The 21,601-nt window shown below is 34.8% G+C and overlaps 3 protein-coding genes across 3 annotated transcripts in view; 1 reads left to right on the forward strand and 2 right to left on the reverse strand.

Moving 5' to 3' along the window:
• LOAG_17863 (kinase domain-containing protein) overlaps positions 1–1,302 on the forward strand; it is a gene marked incomplete at both ends in the record, with an annotated part of 5,267 nt that extends 3,965 nt beyond the window's left edge. Inside the window, 3 exons of the mRNA XM_020450525.1 lie at positions 56–148; positions 567–723; positions 1,228–1,302. Of these exons, the coding sequence (XP_020305788.1) occupies positions 56–148; positions 567–723; positions 1,228–1,302 (325 nt within the window). The remainder of the gene's footprint in view (positions 1–55; positions 149–566; positions 724–1,227) is intronic.
• A 1,322-nt stretch (positions 1,303–2,624) lies between these two features.
• LOAG_05134 (hypothetical protein) lies at positions 2,625–15,121 on the reverse strand (the record flags this gene model as incomplete). The annotated part of the gene is made up of 30 exons (XM_003140671.1): positions 2,625–2,737; positions 3,218–3,321; positions 3,624–3,756; positions 3,983–4,204; positions 4,575–4,641; positions 4,977–5,101; positions 5,488–5,529; positions 5,652–5,673; positions 6,024–6,114; positions 6,780–6,907; positions 6,999–7,057; positions 7,445–7,775; positions 8,024–8,206; positions 8,622–8,655; positions 8,925–9,078; positions 9,302–9,411; positions 9,515–9,569; positions 10,197–10,352; positions 10,446–10,512; positions 11,086–11,256; positions 11,570–11,713; positions 11,948–11,991; positions 12,222–12,288; positions 12,929–13,023; positions 13,136–13,220; positions 13,328–13,465; positions 13,911–14,051; positions 14,210–14,404; positions 14,509–14,643; positions 15,032–15,121. The coding sequence occupies 30 exons, from the start codon at positions 15,119–15,121 to the stop codon at positions 2,625–2,627; spliced, it is 3,501 nt and encodes a 1,166-aa protein (XP_003140719.1).
• A 2,379-nt stretch (positions 15,122–17,500) lies between these two features.
• The window catches only part of LOAG_17864 (apoptosis-linked 2-interacting protein X 1), a gene marked incomplete at its 3' end in the record, with an annotated part of 8,027 nt that continues 3,926 nt past the window's right edge, over positions 17,501–21,601 (reverse strand). The window contains exons 9-19 of the mRNA XM_020450526.1: positions 21,469–21,592; positions 21,113–21,293; positions 20,493–20,695; positions 20,165–20,327; positions 19,677–19,877; positions 19,392–19,526; positions 19,173–19,293; positions 18,903–19,031; positions 18,271–18,360; positions 17,887–18,021; positions 17,501–17,571 (exon numbers count right to left, since the gene is read on the reverse strand). Coding sequence (XP_020305789.1) covers positions 17,501–17,571; positions 17,887–18,021; positions 18,271–18,360; positions 18,903–19,031; positions 19,173–19,293; positions 19,392–19,526; positions 19,677–19,877; positions 20,165–20,327; positions 20,493–20,695; positions 21,113–21,293; positions 21,469–21,592 — 1,553 coding nt within the window. The remainder of the gene's footprint in view (positions 17,572–17,886; positions 18,022–18,270; positions 18,361–18,902; positions 19,032–19,172; positions 19,294–19,391; positions 19,527–19,676; positions 19,878–20,164; positions 20,328–20,492; positions 20,696–21,112; positions 21,294–21,468; positions 21,593–21,601) is intronic.

Here is a 21,601-nt window from a genome sequence, read left to right on the forward strand (position 1 = left end):
TTTAATTAAAATATAATTCATAGAATGAGCTAAAACGAATACTAGTCATTTTTAGGAATATTTTGGATTCATCGCTCGATTCTCCAAGTGCTTCTTATATCGTTTTCCGGAGATTTAGAAATCCACAGAGCACAAATGATAGTGAAAGGTTAACTAACTGCTTTAAAAAAATCAAGTTGACTTGAGTGAATTGGCTTGTTAATGGCATTCTGATTCTCTTTCATGAAGTGTCTGCCTTACAACATTCTGATTCTCTTTCATGAAGTGTCTGCCTTACAACATGCAGGTTGAATAGTTTCATACATGACTTCATCAGCACTACAAACAAGAAAATTCACTAAAATGAGCAGCTGAAAAATCCTGAGAATCTATGTCCAGAATCTGCACTCTTCCACTTCTTATTCCTAACCACATCCGGAAAACAGTATTGGTTAGTTCAAAGAAACGAACACCGGCAAACTAGAACAATAGGGTGTTTCAGTTTGTCCTGTCCTCAACATTAGTTCAGTCGGTTTCAAATAATAATTATGCGTACAGTTGTGAACCACCCATTTTATTTATTTCAGGTCAAGCTGTCTGCTAATTACTTCCTCTTCAACAATGGAATCATCATTGGAACGAAGTTTAGAAATGGCTGCCATACATTCTGACGGTCTTTCAGATAAAGAACGACAAGTTCGCGCTGTTAAAAATACAATTCGAACACACCGCAGGACAGCAAGTGTAAGTTCAAATACTTATCAACAAAAGGATTTCTAAGATTAACTTCCTCTCACTTTCCGGAACGTCAAACATTTAGAGTGGAGGTGAAACAACACTTCCAGTTCCATCATCTTTTAGCCGGTCGGAATAATTTATCGGCGTGAAGAAAAGATTTATTAACTTAAAATGAGCTACTAGATTTTTAAAAACATTCTTGGCGAATCCAACTTCCATCTTTCTAATATGTGCACTAGTCATTCATTAATTTGCATATCTGCTTGTCTTAATGATCAATATTTCAATCTCAGTCCAACTAAGAATTATTTGAGCTGATATCTAAATGACTTATGAAGATACCCTTCCGGTCATATTTAGTTATGTTTTGCAGCCTTTATATTTTCCGCATGACGTGAGATATCCAGGTCACATTTCGTGGGAGAGCATATTTGCACATCGTATTTAAACACAGACCTTTACCAATGAACTTCCAAGACAGATATGTATTTCCAAAATGCCTAATTCCAGACTCCGTTATCGATACCATCTGCGGTTTGTGAAACAAGTTCAGAAAGTGATGCAGAACAAATCGTATATTGTTAGATGAAAAAAAGGACGTTACGCATTTATGCATTATTGCCTTCTTCAGGCAGGACAGATAACATTTATGATCCTCTTTCTGTTTCCCTCCTCATTCTTAATATTGTCAACGAATGGTGCATATGTGCCATTGTTTTGATAGCAATACTATATATTCATTTCAAGGAAACGAATAAAATTCAAATGACTGAGATCTCAATCAATTTAATCGTTCATTAAGCGAAACAGTCCCATGTCAGGAAATGCCAACCTGGATATAAGAACTTTACTATCAAACTAAACCAACGAGTAATCTAGGTAAAAATGGAATTGGGACAAACCACCATCAAAATCAGTTGCATCCTTCCATGTTTATTCTTGAATTTACAACTTCATATACAACGGTTGGGATGAAATTATATCATTTACAACGATTACAAAAAACCTAGAGAACACAGATATATGAGAAAATAACTTTGCACATGACGCACATCGAACCTTATGTATGGTAATCATTGTCAGCCTGTCAACTGGATAATTATCTCGGACATAAAAAGGTTCCACTTTTAAAAAGGGGGGACATATACTTCTCTCAGACTGTAATGGAAAACTTCGTTCCTCGTGGCAAAAAAAAAGTTAAAGATGCAAACCGCGCAGGACAATAAAAATATTTCATCATAAGAAAAGCATACCTACGAATAGATGCCAGCAGTAAGAGGATAAGTCAACCACAGAAGTGGCTTTTTTCTCAAAACAATTCATTTTCAAATGGCAAACTATGAACGGTAGGAATCCTTGTAAATCTCCAAAGTTTCCGTGGGACCAAGTGTGAAAAACTCAAAAAAGAAGCAAAACTTCAAGAGAATCATATACTCTCGTTCAGTTGCGGAGATTGGCGAATTATTATTCAATGTTTACAATGCTATAAACTGATGTAATGATGTTTCCCAAGGTACTTTTAAAATTATTCACTTTAATCCATTCAATCATAATCAGACAGAGTGAAACAAAAGTGAAGTGCAAGTAAAATAATTTTTTACAACATGCAAATAAAGAGGGGGAAGCAGTGACATTTTCTATGGACTAATTAAAATTTAGAATGAGCCCCAACAACTGAAACTACCAAAACTATTGAAAGATGAGCCCCATCTGCTATGGACCCTCTCACTTTACTTTTCGAATCTCGGTCGTTAATATAGAAGTTAAAAAATCATTGCAAATAACATGAAACAAAATTCAAAATATTACGATAAAACGAGAGCCGGTACATTGTGATAAACCAAAATAAGAACGTAGGATTGTCATTTAATGTTAGGATACAATTTCAAACATGCAAAACTACTGATTTATTTTTTACTCTCCCCTGGTTTACTTGCTCTGGAAGCGTCAACAGTCGATCCTGTTGCCTCTTCTTCATCCTTTTTCTTTACTTTACTTCGTCGGCTTTCACTTCCACCAACTATAAATAATTGGCTATTGACCATACAATTTAGTAACAAAGTAAAATAGCGCGAAAAGGAATTTGGAAAGAAGAGACATTTATCCATTACAGTTTCAGGATTGACCAAAAATGACTATTGTTTTAATCCTAAACACAAATTTTCGAGAAATGTGACGCAATTATGAAAATCTTTCCTTGATCCCTCGACAGATATCTATCAAGTCAAAGTACAACAATAAATGAAAAGAGTGAACTACCGAATTTGGATCAAAGTGTAACAGTACACTTTTTCTACTATGTGTCATTCCATGTCTTCCTTTAATAAGTGCACTTTCGAAATTTTGTTTATTGTCAATACTAACAATCTAAATTCAAATATTAATTCCAGTTCAAGTTCTCCGTTATCCTGCATACAACATTTAAATGATATTATGGTATTCAGAAAAAAAGATCAAATGAAAGCACAAATAAGCAGGCATTTGCGGAAAAGATACTCACCATAGTCAGGTGGACTTCCCATGCTTATATCTTTTACAACAGCTGAAAATGTCTCATCGTCCATAACGATTACATCATTTTCGCTTAACTGCTTTCTTACAAATCTGAAATCAATTTAAACATGTCCACCAAGAAGAAAACTCTGGATAATATCAAGAACAATTATTTACTCGGTGCCTGTAAACTGTACCGCCGTACAACTACCATTAAATTTTGAGAAAGTCAGCATTCGCTTTGTGCTGAATGTTATACATCAGGTTTTGAAAATTACCAGCAGATTAATGAAAAAGTGCAAGTGACTACTGTCGAGAGCTCATTTCGGAAGACTTATATGTAACCATAAAGAGACGATATCAACAAATCCTTTCTAAAGAATATAGGTTCGGCAGCATTCATAAATACAAACTTTTTCGAATTACTCTCTACTTCATGCGTAATTTCCTGTTTGCTAGATTCCGCTTCTTCCGAATTTGTTTTTTCACTACCCATATCCTTTCCTTTTCCTTTTTCTGATAAACCTGCATTGGCGCTCTTTTCATCTGAAATAAGGCCATTAAGTAAGAGTTATAAATCTGAAATATTAACACCATAACGTAAGAATTACAAGTTTGAAACATTGACATAATTATGTAAGAATTGCAAATTTGAAATATCAAAATAAAAGAAAATATGTTATTAGCTACCGCATATCATTCCTATTTTGCAGTAATTCATCACAATAATTTTTACGAGTAAAATTTATAAAAGATAAATTTCAACAATTACCACGTCGATCTTTATCTTTCTTCAAATATTTTGAGTAGACTGAACGTCTTTCTGAGGATCTTGTTGTTCTTTGCGATTTTGTTTCCTTTCCTTCTTCTTCTTCTTCTTCTTCGTCTTCTTTTATTTGCTCTGACTTTGGTGCCTTTTTGCCAAGTGTTGCATTCCGTGTGCTTCTCGACCTCGTTTCCCTCTGAGTTTCTTCAGTGGCCGAAGTTTTCGATTCTAGAAAACAGGAATTCGCAGAAAAGGTTAAATGAGCAAAGAAAAGCTATAAAAATTCGTTTTATAAAGAGATCATCCAACTCCATCCACTAAAGGGATTAATTCACAGGAAATTTAGGATCGGATAAGTATATGTTTAACAGTAAAAATAACAATATTTATCAGGCATCAATAGACAAATCTCTTTTACGAGAGAGTTCTCACATTAATATATTTGATTTACCAGTTAAGAAAAACTCTCCAAACTATTGCAGTGCGCTTGCTTTCTACAAAGAACCTCAAAGCATCACTGACACTCAGTGCTTTAGCATGCTTGGACACTTATTCTATGGTTAAGTAAGAAACCGAATAACATGAAAGCAAATATTACCTTTCTGAACCAGTTCTCGAGGTGAAACCATAATCAAACGGCCATCAAACCGCCGCATCACTGTGACCTAAACAATGCATGTAAAAAACATTTCCTTACTCACTGTTAATTTGTATTTTGTATACTAAATAGAAAGCTTTCGATATTCCTGAATTCAGCACATTCATATGGACATTGCTTTCAGATAAAAAATGCTTTCAACGTTTTGGGATTTTGATGATATTCAACATATTTAAACACAGACAATTAAAAAGCCCTGATTTTGTTCGCTGTATAATAAAAATATATATATAATAAAAATATAATATAATAAAAATATAATATATAATAAAAACCAATCCCTTTTAGACATTTTTCCTAAAATCCCTGAAAATAATTCAGTGGCTAACAAATCAAGCTAACCAAATTTCCGGCTGCAGTTCTTAAAGTCATCGGCTTTCCAGTCAGTTCTTCCGATTCGGCATCAAGCTGCATGGTACGTCCAGCCAGTTTCAACTTTGAGTTTTGTCCACTGAATGGTATTCGCCCTTAAAGATAAAAAAATTTGTAGAAAAGAGATTTTTATTACTGTTTAGTACATTCCTCATTATATATTGGTAGTATTGGAATCCATTTTGATTCCCTGTCAAGATGCAGACTTGTTCTCTATTCCAGAAAGTATAGATAAACCGAAAAAAGAAAAAAAAACTGTATTTATAGGCTGGTAGAACACTTTCTACTACAACGTCCTGAAACTCAGTCAATGATAAAAATTCCGACATTAAACTGGAATCATCTGTCCCAGCGCCATCACAAGAGTCTAAAACAGTGTCAGATCGTCGTATTAGTGATATTCGACCAAATGTTGCATTTCAAAGCCTATTTTATATATGCGACCTTTAACACCCATCTTGTATAAATTTAAACCACTTACTCAATGTGTAAGCTCCTCGAGATTCTGGAGATTTCATTGATTCTACAAGAAAACACTGATTACAAATTACAGAAGTATGATGACGATTATAAGGAACTCGATAATTATAATGTAAGGACAATGAATAGAAAGCGAATTCGTTTAAATATTGGCTGAATGCTTACCATCTCCTTCTGCTGAAGTTGCCTGAAAATTTTAAGACTTTTGAAGAACAGTCATATGAAACTGAGTAATAATTTTGCCGTTGACTTTTCAAAATTAAAAGTGATGCTCAGATTTCTGTCCTTCTTCCACTAAAAGCTTAACTTTATTGGTCATGACCTTACTTACACATCATGAAAAACCAATTCTTTCTACAATTCTGGGAAGCCCAAGCAATATATTATAATAGTCTGTCGGAACTCTGCTAATGCTTGATTCTACAGTATCCCTATAATCTTGAACCCTAAGATACGAAATTCTGCAACGAAAAATTATTTTCCTTTTGTGGTACCACATAGAACTCCACAGTTTCCTTAAAAATCAATTAAGGATACCTCCGTTCCTCCAACATATGTCGTCTTGTCAAAAACTCCCTTGGTGTTCGGCTTCACGACACCACGACTTCTTCTTGTTTGATATGGCTCCCTGAATAAATGTTTTATAAGACAATTTTTAGCAAGTTCTTCTCAAGATTATTTCGAAAAAATATCCCATACTTTCGTCTGTGTATAGCTACTACATTACCAACAGCTCACTATAATGAAGAGTTGGATTAATGATGTTTAGAACTATAAGTTCCATACGTTTCACTTTCTGTCTCTAACTTAACCGGAGAAATAACATGATGAAGAGTTGGAAGAAACGAATGCATCAGGCAGATGCCTTAAACGAAAAAAAAAGGATAATTTCAAATAATTATATCTACTTATGAGCTATTTGTTTAGGTCAGGTCTAGTTACTTACTTCCTCCACAGCAGTGGAAGTGATGCTAAAATGAAGTCCAGAAATGGATACTCCATTTGAAAATGCAATTAGTTTCTTCTTTCTTTTTCTCAATCCAAATAGTGAATCAATGTCTACTTTCCCCTTAAAGCGTTTCAGTTCTATTCAAAATCTTATAACCAACATGCACAAAGATCCAACACAACTAATATGTAAACACATTGAGCTATATCAACATAAGCAAAAATTGAAGCAGCATCATGAAATTAAGTGTTATAAACACATTATTTTGAAAATCTCTAGTTTCCAGAATAAAAAAACCTATGCTATTAAGAAAATGAGCATTTAAATTTTTTCTAAGCTATTACCTTACAGATGTTTCTGCTTTTGGAAGTGCAATCAACGGACCTTTTCTACCTTTCTTCACTTCAAAAGGTATTTCAACTTCCTCCTTCCCTTTTCCACGTTTTGATCTTCTTAAATTTGGTTGTGCATCCTGACAAAAAAAGATTTTGAAAGTTAGAAATCCACTCGAACTAATTATATCCTTAATTCTAATCCGAAGTTCAATGAAACAGAAAACTTACTGGTGTTTCAGACTGTTCTGTAACATCCATTTCTGCTTCCTCATCAACTGTCATTTTTTCTGAAAATTAAGCGAAAATTCATGTACCTCAACAATAGGGAATAAAACAACTGATCCATAATAGACTCACTTCTCTTTCATTATTTCGCGTCTTGCTAAAGAACTTACTAGTGAATGCAAAAGAATGCTTCCTAAAAAAAAGAAAAAGAAAACACGTATGAAAATTCAAAAAGAAAACAGAACACAAAATTACGAATTTTTCATCAAATGGTGATAGACATTTTTGTAGACTAGGTATGACTAAGAAAAAAAACATACATATCATAATATGCACCGAAATATGTAAATAGAATAGTTAAAATTATAAAAGCTACAAAACTACTCAACAACTATCCAGCAAAAAGCCGCAGAGAAATCGCTTCGAAAAAAATCCAGAGAAATTCCAACCTAATTCTTCCGGTGTGCTCCTTGCAGGTACTACTGGAAGAAAGATAAGCGGCTGCGTTTCCGATTCACTTCTTCCATCACGCTGTTGTACTGAATTACTACCTTCATCGCCGCTTCCAAAACTTAATGTTGGAAGCAAACCCGATTGCTTGGTGACTACTATTCCACTGTTTACAATTTCTTTCAAATCAAAAATTTCAGCTGCCAATTCTTCTACAGATTTATTGCAGTCTGGATCAGTAGCAATGCTATCACAGAGAGATGTGAGGTATTTGAGATATTTTTTCGCCGCCATAATATGTTTCAAAGACTGAGCTCGTTCTTTGAAAAGCTGCAAAAACCAGTTGCAAAAACCGTACCAGTTTAATTAATAAGATGCATAAGCTTTTTTTAGGATTGTCTGGCTAATCAGAGTAATTTTATCTACTGATACTGATGTAAGCGCACTTTAACGTTCAGTATCTCCAACGGGATTCGTACCTTACATTATGGACAGTATCATTAGACTGTACTATCACTTCAGAAATTTCTAAAAAGAAAGTCGTTTTGTGCTAAAAAACCACTCAATACAATACAAACCTCGCACTGCAATTCAATTTGCATGACCAAATTATAAAGTGTATAGCTGGAAAAATTTGATCGATGAGTAACATAATGTGGTTGGCCCGGTCCACTACCACTTTGAATTTCTCTGCTTTCAATAGAACGTATTGAACGGCTTTCACTAACTCGACGATTGCACTGTTCAACCAAATTTGCCACCTAAAAGAACCTAATCCCATAATATCTTAAAATTAGTAGCCGTCATCAAACATGTGACTTTGTACAATAAGCTGTTACACTGTTGTGCACAGAGATATAGAGATACTATTAACACAACCATGTACCCATATAGTTAGCAATGTTACAAAATTTAAATTTATGGAATCGAAATTATAGGGAACACCCAGTTGCATCATCATCCCACAACAAACCTTCTGTAAATATTGTCATACTTTGTAACTTGCAGTACTACTCATGCTTATACTGTATTTTAAAGCTTTTCTGTGCTAAAACTGAAAGAAAGCTACGAAATGTAAGACTGCATTTTTTCATCAATGATTCGTACACTTAAAGAGTGTGAGATTTTTAAGGAATCAATAATGTTTGCTATTAAACATTCACATTAACCGCTTACCTCTCGCTTCTCGTCGTACTCTGATTTGATATTTCTACCATATGTGAAGTGAGGACTAATATTTTGTTGTGCATATCGGAAAAAAAAAAAATTTTCATTTCTAACGTCGAAAGAATATAAAATATTATTAATATGTTAACATTATACAATATTATTAAAATGTTAATATCTCTACAAAATACATCTAGGACGAAGCATTACTCCTCATCCGCCTTTCCAGTTACATCTTAATAAACTTCATTAATGCTTGTTCCCACATAAAAATTTTCCTACTATTTTCCTACTATATACTATTTAGTTTACCTTCCTATAAATCTCGGTCTTTGCAAGTTTACTCGCTTCAGTTTCGATGCAGCATTTTCCCCCACTTGCTCCTCCTGTCCAATACCCTCCTCACTACCCTCGATAGCATAATCAACATTTCGTTCGCCTTCACCACCAACTACATCTTCCTGTCCTTAAAAACGAGAAATGCAGCTATTTTTTAAATGATGCTTCTCGACTTAAACCATTAGTTGAGCACTTGCATGGTTGCAGTAAGCTTTCCCGAAATAACGGCGTGCGCATATGACTCTTAATTCGAATCTTTCAACTTCCTTCTTTTATATCTTCGAAGAATACATGTGGTGCATATAAAAGCAGCATTTCCGTTAAAAAGACACCGAGAAAGTGACGCTAACCGTCGTGTTCAGTATCCGGTCCTTCAGCAAATTCGACTACTGACGCAGAATCATCATTCCGTACATGAGATGTGCGTTTGGCGACATCAGATGCATAGGCGTCTAATTCTCTAAAAACAAAGAATTTTTCGTTGTTTTAGCAAAATGATATTGAATGTGGGGAATGAAAAACAAATGTACATGAAAGGTAAATACACGAAAAACTGCGCTCACTGCAAATTTTGGTCATCTTCTCTGATTCCCTCTTCAGACCACACACCGCCATTCTCTGAAATTCGTACTTCAATTTACTTATGAATGGTCAAAATACAGGAATCCCATTTTTACTTAATGGCACAAAATATCCTTCATTATGAGCGTTAAAATTCAGCCCTGATATTCCCAGAAAATCAGAAAATACAATGCTGAGAACTTCAAACTACGTTTATTAAAAGACAGATGCCATTATTAATTATTTTCGTAGTTCAAGTTGCATTATTTTTGAAAGTAGCTTCTACTGTGTAATTTATTTGTCACTGTCGATGCGAAAGAGACATTACAGTGGTTTATAAATAATAACATTCATCATTTAAAATGTTGAACAATACAACTATAGTTGACTCTTTCTGATCTTTGTTATAATATGTTATAAGTTGCTTTATTAAAAGCATATATGAATTGATCATTCGAATATTCAATCTAGCAATTAGTTCGAGATACGCTATTTGAATGACATAACTACTCTACATGATGATAAATTCTATAGGTTATACTCAAATAATATCTGCAGTAAGACCATCAAAGACTCGAGTTTGTAGCAGATGGGAACTGGATTGGTTTTTCAATAATCACATAACAACCAACATACTATTGCAATCAGTAAAAATGAAAGGAAAATTCAACGGTTAGAGCCAACCTGACATGATTTCACTTCCTATTTCACCTCTTCGTCTCAAAAGTCGCGCACGTTGTGCATGACTTTTAACCATGCCAGCGGTTCGTAAACGTCTCTCCTCCACTTCATGCATGAAAATTTCGGGAGTGAATGGCGCATCGACTGTTGCATCCTCATCTGCAAAAGCTTGGCTTAATTTGCCCTTAATATCAACACAACTGGAATTACTATCCATCTCTGAAAAATTACACAGAAACCGAAATCACTCACCGCTATGGAAATTATGATCCAAGCAGTACTGTATTCGCAAAACCCGAGTTTCTTGGCGCGAAACTCTCTGAAAAAAATTATCTTTTATTTCTTCTTCCCATATCAAGTTACCAGTTATTTTTTATTGCAAAGATAAGTGGGAAAATTAAACGCCTGCAGCGTTAGCGACAGTGATAATAAGACCTGGCAACTAATTCACGTCATCCATATTACCTTTAAGAACTTTAATTGCAAATGCTTTACAGGGAACTTGTTTCTGTGATGATAGCTATTTTACTGGGTGATCTATCTCTCATGTTACAGTTACAACGAAGAATTTCGATAGTCCAAAATTACTTTGCATTAATACACAAAACCAATTCAGTCTATTATTTCAAGCCGAATTACTGTTCATTGAATCGAAGTCAAGAGCCCATTACGACCCGCTTTGTAAACAGTAATATTACTATGGCCTCAGTTTCAATTTCTATCCGGCAAAAAGCAGCGAAAATTTTTTCTACCTCCAGTTTTATAGAGGACTTTATAGAAAACTAGAGAAATTTTTTCCCAAGAAATACTTCTATTTCCTGCACTTCGATGAAACATAAAACCATATTCTCAAAACAAAATTATCCTTCTGACCCTTTTCAAATGCACTTACTCTGTAATCGTAAACTCGAACAAATGCAGTACAATGAAGACCATCAGAGTTAACACCATATGTTCGACACCAGCGGTCGTCTGCAGCGCAAAGGAAAAACAAGCTTTCATTGTGCATTGAAAAACGTCGAATTTTGTATCGGCTACGCTGCTGCAGTTCACGCATCCACTGCTGCAATCTGATAACTGTATTAGTAATTGTGAACCCAATAACCTACAAGTATTCCTATTTTTGCCCCACTCACTGTTCTTTCATCCAAAACGGCATCATTCCAAAGCTGGTGGAAATTTGTGTCTAACAATAGAACTTGTCCTTTCTTCAACCACTTCAACATTTCAATATCCTCTCCGGTTACCCCAACATCTTTCCCCTTTTGCCAATTCAGATTAAACTGAAACGTTTCTTTATTGGGATTTCTGGAGTTCTGTTTTCATATTGAATAATTACTTTTTTTTTCCTGATTTAACGACAGACTAATCAAAACCTCAAAAAGATGTACTCCCGGGAATGAATAATACTGGCACGTCGCCTCTCTTTGATGATCCTGCGACACATGATCCACAAAATTCTCCTGGGATGTGGTATCCGCATCAGTTACAATTGATATACCGCATTCGATACATACAGACTAAATGTGTAATAAAAAATTAGCATGTCTTTGTTTTCAGATACTCTGTATATACAGATAGAACATTGCAATTTGCTATCAAATTGGAGGAGTGAAAATTAACTTCTCAAAAATTTTTAACCGTGTTTTAACAACAATAAACACCAACTTCGCCGTATGAAGACATATAAATTGGATGCGGAAATGTAAACATGCAAAAATGAGAAAATAAAAATGCAAAGACAAAAAACCAACCGGTGGGAACGGACGCATTCTTCGAAGCATTGCAGGAGCGCAGTCTGAATCTAATAAATTTACAGCGATAAAGTAAAATGCTCAAATCATAAAAGAATGTAACCCAAAAATCTCGACATGTCGAACCAGTTGGAACTTTTATCATTTAAAGAATCCCACCTCTAATATTATTTCCGCTATAATAGTCACGCATCAGCATTACAGGAACCAATTAGATAAATTCCGATAGCAACAAAAAAGAAAATAAAAAAAGAAATAAAAATTAAAGTATTACCTTTAGAATGCAACCCACGACGCCGCTCTGCCATTATTTTTTCATATTCAAATCGCCGACGATATACCTTGAAAACAATTTTAAATAATGGGCACAGAATAAAAGTGCTTAAAGGAGCGTCTGTCCGTCCTCACTTTCCTGAATTTGACCTAAGATGAATATTATTTAAATTTTGTTTCGTTGTTGACGCTTATTTATGTGGTCAGATAAATGTAAATCGTTAGTTATGCTTCAATTATCCTGATTAAACTATGAATAAAATGGAAAATATGACGGAAAGATGCATTTTTTTTCGAAAAGATGAATTTCTCCTTCGGCAGACAACTTAGAATTTAGATATGAATAACACCAAGGACTGAAAAAAAAGTCACAAACACATATTTATCAATTAACCAGAACAACCCATAAGTTCGCAGAATCAAAACTGTTTTTTGAACGACTCCTTAATAGGCTACTCCCCTGTCAAAATTACCTGAATTTTACGGTTAATAAGAATTCTACAACTGATATTCGGAAAAAATTTAAATTTGAAAGAGGAATAAAAAAAAAATTTGTCGCACCATTCCAAGAAAATGTAAGCCATCTCATTTTTAGCATACTGAAATCATATCTCAGAGATAATCAATAATTATTCGGACAACACACTGTACACATAATCATGCTACATCATAAGAGCTATTTTATAATAAATGAAAGAAATTTCTAACTTTGTATTCTCGATGCCTTGTCAACCTTTTTACTAGCGTATCCAAAGGAGGAAACAAGGCCAACACATCCGGATTTTCAACAGCTAACTTTTCAACTGAAAAAAATACTTTATTAATATGAAATATTTTAAGTAATATTAATTATTGACAAAAGATGATATTAAAGGAGTGATGAAATTAGGACCACTAAATATTAAAAAATGGTACCAAAATGACTGTAAAGATCTTCTAATGGATCGTCTGTAAATTCGGCCATCAGACGTAGGTCGTAAATGACAATGCGAAGACGTACCTAAATAACGGAATTGTTTGCATGAACTTCGACTCATTTAAAGTGTATATACACGGAGAAAACCTATGATGACCAATTTGGTCTGCATTTTAGCAAAAACTGCTTACTCGCAAGTCATCCGGTTTACATGTAGTTAAATGGTGATGTCCAGAAGAACGCAATTCGGTCAATCCAGGAGACGTCCGTAAAGCACCAGGGCATCCTTCATTTACACAACGCCATTTTGTGTAACTGACTTCGCTCAACTGAAAGAAAGTTTATATTTAGTTCCACACTATTTATACAAGAGTTAAGACGAACTATTTTTATAGCTAGGTTTAAGGTCGAGAAATGAAATACAGTTCGATCAAGACCTGAACAGGCAACTAGAAGCAAGCATCAAACTTATAACCCAGCATATAAAATCTCACTCCACATTTTAATACACCGTAAAGCATGTCTCAAAGTAATGGAGATTTTCCCCATTATTAATCTCCGAATCATGTACTTAATGTGAGTCATTCTCGAGATAAGGAGCCATAAGAAAAAAGAATCAACAAAGATTATCAAACACATCATGCGCTCTTGTCTAATAATAAATAAATCTGAAGCGTTATCTTCAAAATCTTCAAAGTAGTTCGAGAGTGTTCGAGTAGAGTAATTCTCTACTCTATCTTCCTCACATCACATGCACAGCTATTGAAAACTAACATCAGACGCTGCAACGTAAAGATGTCCATTCCAAGCTATTTGTGGACGACATCGCTTTGAAAAACATAAGATGATTCTTTCACTGTTATCAAAAGTTATTGTCCGAGATACGAGATCTTCCAAATCCATTGTTAAACTTATCTAAGACAGTAATATTATCAAACGTATTCAAATAAATTGATTTTTTCTCGAGAAATGTTTTCCTTTAATATCTTCCTCTATTTCATGAACTTCAATTTGAGAGCAAAAAACTGTAGAATAGGGCAGCTCGAAACCAGATCGGATATCACAAACCAGACCTCTCCAGTCACCGGATCCCTGATAACCTGGTCAACTTCTCGGTCAGCAAACATATCTGAGTGGTCTTCATCGTCGCTATATAGACCATCCTCATCATTTATGCATTCTTCCATATCGCCTACATCACTTCCCGGAGTAGGAGACATCGTCGGATGGCTTTCTTCCGTTTCGACAATCACTTCTTCACTAACGCTCTGCAAGAGAATATATCAGTAAAATCGAGTCAGATCTTGATGCATAAATCCTTCTGGATACATTCACAATGAAAAATCTCCAAAAAGTAATGCAAAATATTTACCATATGTAGACCGACATCCTGTGGTATTGCATTACTTTTTCCTTGCTCATGCACCCTTTCATCATATTCTCCGTGTTGTTCGCTGCCAGTGGCATCACCAATTTGCATCAATGCTTCATCCAGTTCATCAATGACCTGAAAATCTCATGGAATTTACGAAATTTATCAGACTAGTAATGACGAATGAGTGATTCATCAGTTAATCGAAAATCGAATTTTCTGCGTGCTTGTTAATCCGTATTCAGAGTAACCTTGTTTCCCTTGTTTTTTCATCATATTCTCCATGTTGTTCATCACCAGAAGCTTCACCCAATTTGCATCAGTGCTTTGCTTCTAGACATCGAGAAAACCAGAGATGGACCATTTTTAATAAATTTTGGAAAGTAAAATTTAAGAAAAGGATTCTACTTTGGTTTTCTTCAAGTTTAATAAGATGCAATTTCCCTCAGTACGGGATGTATTGACTTATGCAAACAAAGATCATATCAACTGAAGTTTGTTATCCGATAGAAATCTTGCTTACCTGACCAGAATCCACAATTTCCACTTCGCCATTTTCTATCTCCTGCTGGCTCTGCTCGTAACTATTTTCTGCATTGACAGAGTCAGTCATATTTACCTCCAAAATACACAGACTTGCTGCTCTGAAATTCCCTTTTTCCTTGGAGAAATTTCGAGAACAAATAAAAGGCAAAACAGTTCACGAGTGAGTGACAACCAAATTATTCTTTACTATCTCCGCATCCCTGCCTTAAGCATTCACTATAAAACAACTTCATAACAATAAGCTTCATAACACCTCATAAAATCAGTAAATAACTTGAGGACCAAACATTAACTACGAATATTTGGGGCAGATAGGAATAATATGCTCCTAACATCTCTCCAACATTAAAAGCGAGTGTTTCGCAGCCAATTATTATTTCCGTTCTGCTTTCCGCGACCTAAACCAGTCATCGATACTTTCCCTTACTATTAACTATCGCTACCAATTCCCAGCACCACACTTTACGAATTACCAAATAACGCCTCATTCTTTTGAGATCTACCCACTAATTTTCGCATTTTCAAACCCGCCATTCTTTCGCTTTCTTCCATGTAATCTGCTTTTTGTTTGTGATTTCACAATTCCAACAAAGATAATGTGACATAACTAAATAAATCATCTGAAGTGATGCGTTATATAAGATATTCTAGCACCACTACACCACTACATTTTGCCACTACTAACTGCTTATGGACATCAAGAGATACTAAGGTTTTTACAACATCATGGCATTCTGAATGACACCAGCGTACCTCGAAGGATATCACCACACCCTCAGTGATATTTAGCTTCCCAAACGGGACAGTAGCACTAAGCTGGCCACAAATGACCCTGATGGCATCTCCTGCTTGGCCACAGTAGTCCAAGAGACCCAAACCATGGAAAAACAAAACCACCCCAACCCAATCCCACTCTTATAAGCGTAATGAAAGCAAAAAATCGATTGCATTCCTCCTTAATGCCGAGACAATGATGTTGCATTACGGGGGGTACGTTTTAAGATCCATTATAAACGATACAGCTATACAGCGCAATATGTCGAGATGCAGCGGCGGAGACCCCTCGCGCGATGGCTTTTTACTTTGCCTAATCCAGAAGCTAGTTATGGGAATTAATCATTGCCGTATGAATCGGAAATCACATGAAGCTTATCGCTGTCGCCATTGTCATCATTAGAATAAACTTAGCTTAACTCCTTAGCAACATCTGATTATCTTTTATTTCTTTTTTATTGCATTTGTAAACAAGCACAATGAATATAATAAAAGCCCTGATTAGAAATGAAGTAGGGTGCATTTCCAATCAGGTTAACCAATGATGCCTGTTTGTTGCATGATAGGGACACAATCCTTACCTAAGATATTCTGAATGGCTCTATATCCAGTGTCACTTCCGTTTAACATACTCTCGATCCATTATTTAGAAGACATTCTCTTCACAACATCAACCATTATTAGGATGTTGGTACGGAAAAACGATATGTTTACGAAATGACAATTATCTAATCATATATACAAAAACTTATAAAAAAAGGAGCAAAAATTTTGATGGGAGCTTACAAATCGCATCGGTCAGTAAGGGACAGTGAACTGCGAGTTCGATATAATGAACAATCTTAGCAACTCAACTCACAGCATGAGTTAAGTTAGATACTATTTCTATTTGCTGGAAAATCTATCAAAGTGTGCTTTGGAAAACAGACGACGCATCCTTAAACAAAACAGCGGATCAATAGGTTTTCAAAGTCTTCTGATGCAATTATTACTAATTATCAAGAACAATAGCTGATAGTTGATGCATCAAGAAATCCACAATCACTCCTGATGTCATTATTTTTTCCAACAATACGAAAACTGAACATAAATGACGACTAATTAAGTGAAATCATTTTCTTCTGAAAAGGCCGATATACACAAAACTGGAAGGAAATGAAACCGAATTAAAAACCGTCCCCAAACTGCCAGTACAAATCATTCCCAACAGAAAAATTCTTGAAAGAAATTAGTAAATATAATAATACACAAACATAAAGTATTCCACCATAAAATAATTTGTATCAAAGCGTACTAAAAAACGCAGATTACTAGCGGTGGAAAGTATTTCACTATAAAATAAGTTGTATCAAAGCGTATTAAACGTAGATTACTCCGATTGCAAATATTCTCTATGCTACCTTCCTTTTTTGATAATGTTAAAAGGAACTTTCTATACTTCCAATTCCCCACTGGGATTTAATTTCTCGCGTACGAAAGAAAACATCCTTGTTTTTCAAATGTGAGGAACTATGCTTATTTAAGACATTAATAGGAAAAATGTCACAGTACCGGGTAATCTTCGCGATAGCTATTAAGCAGTAGTATTGCAGATATGAAGCTTTGAAAAAAACTGAGGAACGGTTTATTCGGAACGTTATAAAACCGATTCTAGCCAAATTTTTAAGTGGATCTACTGTGGCGTTGATGACGGCACATTACCCCACTGTGGCGACATTGTCGACGAAGGAAAATGACTATATGCTACAAAACGTATTCAACTAAGTGTAGATTCCATTTTTTATTATACGTGGAAATCTTATGCTTTGGTGAAAGGCTTCTTTAATTTGGCAAGGATTTGTTGATGCAGAATAAAAAAACAAAACATGAGCAGTTATTACTCTAAAGAAGTCTTTCGCCAAAAACAAAAGATTTCGAATATATGGCAGAAAATAAAATTAAGATGCCCTATTTAACATTTACTAATCGGAAGTTTCTTCTGTATGTAAAGTACTCATCACATCATTGTTCCTAACTAACGTGCTTTTCAAGATATACGAATTTAAAATTTGAAATTACCATGCAGAGGAGGATTGAAGGCTCCAGGGTATGTCCCTGGATATGCAACTGGATATGGTGTTGTGTAATTTTGATTAAATTGGGGCTGCGGCAGATAAGGTGTCTGCTGAACTGGATATCCATATGGTGCTTGAGCTGAAACTAAGCGAACACAGTTCAAGGAATTGAGATTTTTACGAAAAATTACCGCAATACAACAACGTCATTGTATGCGAGGTTAAAAATGAATGTATTTATCATAAAGGAAACGATTCATCAAGTTAGTCCCTTAACTTACATTCTGTAGAAAATGCGAAACTCAAAAAAATAAAAAAGTTGTTTTCCGAAATTCCTTAATGCAAACGAGTTGAATAATTCTATCGTAATCGTAATTTACTTCATTACCATAAGATGCAAACGGCTGTTGTTGCTGAGAATTGCAAAGCTGAGGCTGATAGTTCGGATTTTGAGGTGGTATCGGTGATGCCTGTGTTGCTACAAAATATGCAAATGCAAAAATTCCGGTATATATCGCTGCACTTATAAATTTCAGTTATAGAAATGAAAATAAGAGAGGTGCGTCATGGTCTGTAGATAAGAACTTTAGACAACCGAACTGAACGAATTCTATTTTATAAATAATGCTCGTCCTTATCATAATGTCCTCCTGTTTCTATGAATGGAAAATAGCTCCTAATTCTCTTGCTATGTGCAACCGAAACCGATAAATTTTAGTCCAAAATTGTATCACTTTCTTACAGTAGCGAGTAAATACAATCAGGTCCACTATTTTCAAACAATCAAAACAAATAAGATCAAGACCAAAATATCACGAACTGCGATAACTACTAATGAGATATATTTGACATAAAATTAAACAAGTAAGTCAGTATAACCACCCCGATTCATCGCCATAGATTTTTATCCAGAGCAGAAGTGAGGAATTTAAATGCAGAGCTAATACTGTGCACAAAATTTTTAACCATGAATGAAGATGACTGAATAATTTGAAAAGAAAAACAAATTTGAACTGGTACCCTGAAAGTTATTAATATTGCGTGGAGGTGGAATTGGTGCTTCTGCATCGAATGGATTGTTCGACACGGACGCATTTGATGAAGTTTTTGGTGGTGGCGGTCGAGGAGGTGCACTGCCACATGAAGAACCTTAACTGTCATTTAAATAAATAGTGGCAAATTGAGTAAAAACCACTTATTATCTCCATGATTTTTCTTTGATTTCTTGGAGTGTAGATTTCTTACAGTCCTTAATCTAACACTCCTCATTCATATTTTATTTATACTAACCGGAAACAATGTTTTGTTGTAATTGTTTCATTAAATCTTCTTTTTCGGTCTGCCGAGCGAAACAAAAATCAGATACTTTTTGTTGTAATCGTAATAGTAGAGGTGTTAAATCATTATAAAACTGAAAGAAGAATTAATATATATTTGCACAATGAAGCAGAGCAACAGTAAATAATGGCAATGTATAACAACAAATCTCAAGTGCTAATTATATCTTACCTTTGTTCCTTCATCTAAATTCGACTTAATCTCTAAGAATTTATCATGCCCATTGGCCAATATCTTCAAAATTCGTTCACGCTCAACAGCACCTTGACTAGATGCTTTTTCCGAACCAAATTTCTTATTCCATACCTAAAAAAAAGGATTGAATACTACAAAAAAAAGCAAACTAATTAACATATCATGGATAAGTTCAAATAAATATCACTAAGACATGATAAACCTGCCCTAACACAAGTAATGACACATAGAAAGGTATCAAGAATACCAGTGACTGCCTACCTCCACTAGTGCCAAACAATCCTCTTGCTTCTTAATACTTTCATTTACTTTAGTCTTTAACGGGCCATATATTTCAGCAATTTTGGCAGTAGAAATTTCTTCTTCATTGATGATTTGGTTGTCGGTTAGTGCTTTCAGAAAGATAGGACTCATATCACAGCGAACATTTGTGAATTCCTTTTCTAATTTCTCCCGTCCAATCTAAAAATCTATTCGAAAGAAACTGAAGAACTGCAGGAATAAAGTAAATAGCATCCTGAGCAGTGGGTGCCGATAAATGAAAAACTCAGTTAGTGGAGCTGAACTTCTGTTTTCAACTTGTCTTATTGCGACACTATTGTATTACTATTTATAGAAAGGTAACCAGTGCGGTTGATCAAAGAACCGAAGGAAGAGAAAGTTATGGAACAGGATTTTTCGCTTTGATAATTCAGATATTAAATTCTATCAGGATTAAGTAATAAGGACCATTCATGTTCAGATTTTACCTTAATTTCTTGTACAACATCCATTAAACTTCTGAGTTTTACCACAGCTTCTGAATTCTTGTTAGCACTTGCAGAATCAAGACATGGTATTGCTGCTGTAAAATCATACTGTATATTTCGGGTAATATATGTTATCACCAGATCATAGTGCCAATACATATTCCTATAAATTCTATGTATTCTTATAAAAGCTTCTTTTAATTCAAATTCATATCTATAGAACCAGCAACAAATCAATTGTTTCGATTATAACGCTGTTGAATTCCAAAAGAAGTAAAAAAAGAACATAAGCACTTATTTCAATTCAGGTTCAGTTGCACTGAGCAACTTGATTCCTTCTCTATTCTCTTCCAATTTTTGCTTAACCGTTTCATCCGCATTGGAAGCTGCATGAAGAATGCCGCGATATTTACCACATTCCTGGTGAAGTGGAGCCGTAAGGTGATCAGAAGCCATACGTGTCCATTTATCTTTAAACTGCGATCGCAAACGATCGTCATTTCCCTTTTCTTCATTTAATAGCCGCAAAGTCTAAAAAAATTCATTTTCTTCGAACATGTCGACATCGAAGGAACAATTTTAAAAAACATAAAAGTAAATAAAGAATAAGAGACACATCGAAGCTGATTTGTAATTTAGCAAAACCGGCGCACACTAGGAAACTAAGTAAATAGAAATAGACGTTATGCATTCTTATAAACTCACTGTTAACTGATTTGATTTGACTAATTAATACAGCAAAACGAGTAAAAGTGCCAAAATTTCAGTAGGAATGATATAACCTTGAGAAATGTGTACAGAAAAACTGAATTTTGATGCAAAAATTATCAGCTACTTAATAAAGACTAACATTATTTTAAGACAAAATACAAATACACTATAAATATTAATGTTGTAGCGTGCAGACCTTCTGATGTAAGGAAAAAAAAAGTAATCTGAAAAATTTACTTCATCCAAGATTTCCTTGTTTCTTTTGTGAATATTTGGCAAATCAGCAATGAGACTTGTAAGGGCATCAATCCCACCCAAGGACTTAACTTTGGAAGATTTTTGTCGAATGGATTCTGGCAATATTTCGTGATTTGTCACGTCATCCAAGGCGGCGGGCAAATTTAGAGATGCCAATATCCTATAATGAATCATATAACAAACCATATTCAACTAGAGATCGAACAAAAATACTGAACTTCCAACGGATAGTATCAGCCTTTCACAAAATCATATGGAACCCTTAGATTTCATCCCTCATTTTCTCTACATTCCCAAGAGCTTAGACTGAAGCAAGGACCTCAGAATTAATTTACCCATTCATTATTTGAGTATGTTCACGGAGACGCCCAGTTTCTACATTGATAACTTCCGACTTTCGAGCATCAAAAGATGCTGTAGCTTGATGTACTTGAACCGGTACAAGATTTGAAAACATGTCTGCAATAA

The sequence above is a fragment of the Loa loa genome (genome assembly GCF_000183805.2).
Source record: "Loa loa unplaced genomic scaffold supercont3.140, whole genome shotgun sequence".
NCBI lineage: Eukaryota > Metazoa > Nematoda > Chromadorea > Rhabditida > Onchocercidae > Loa > Loa loa.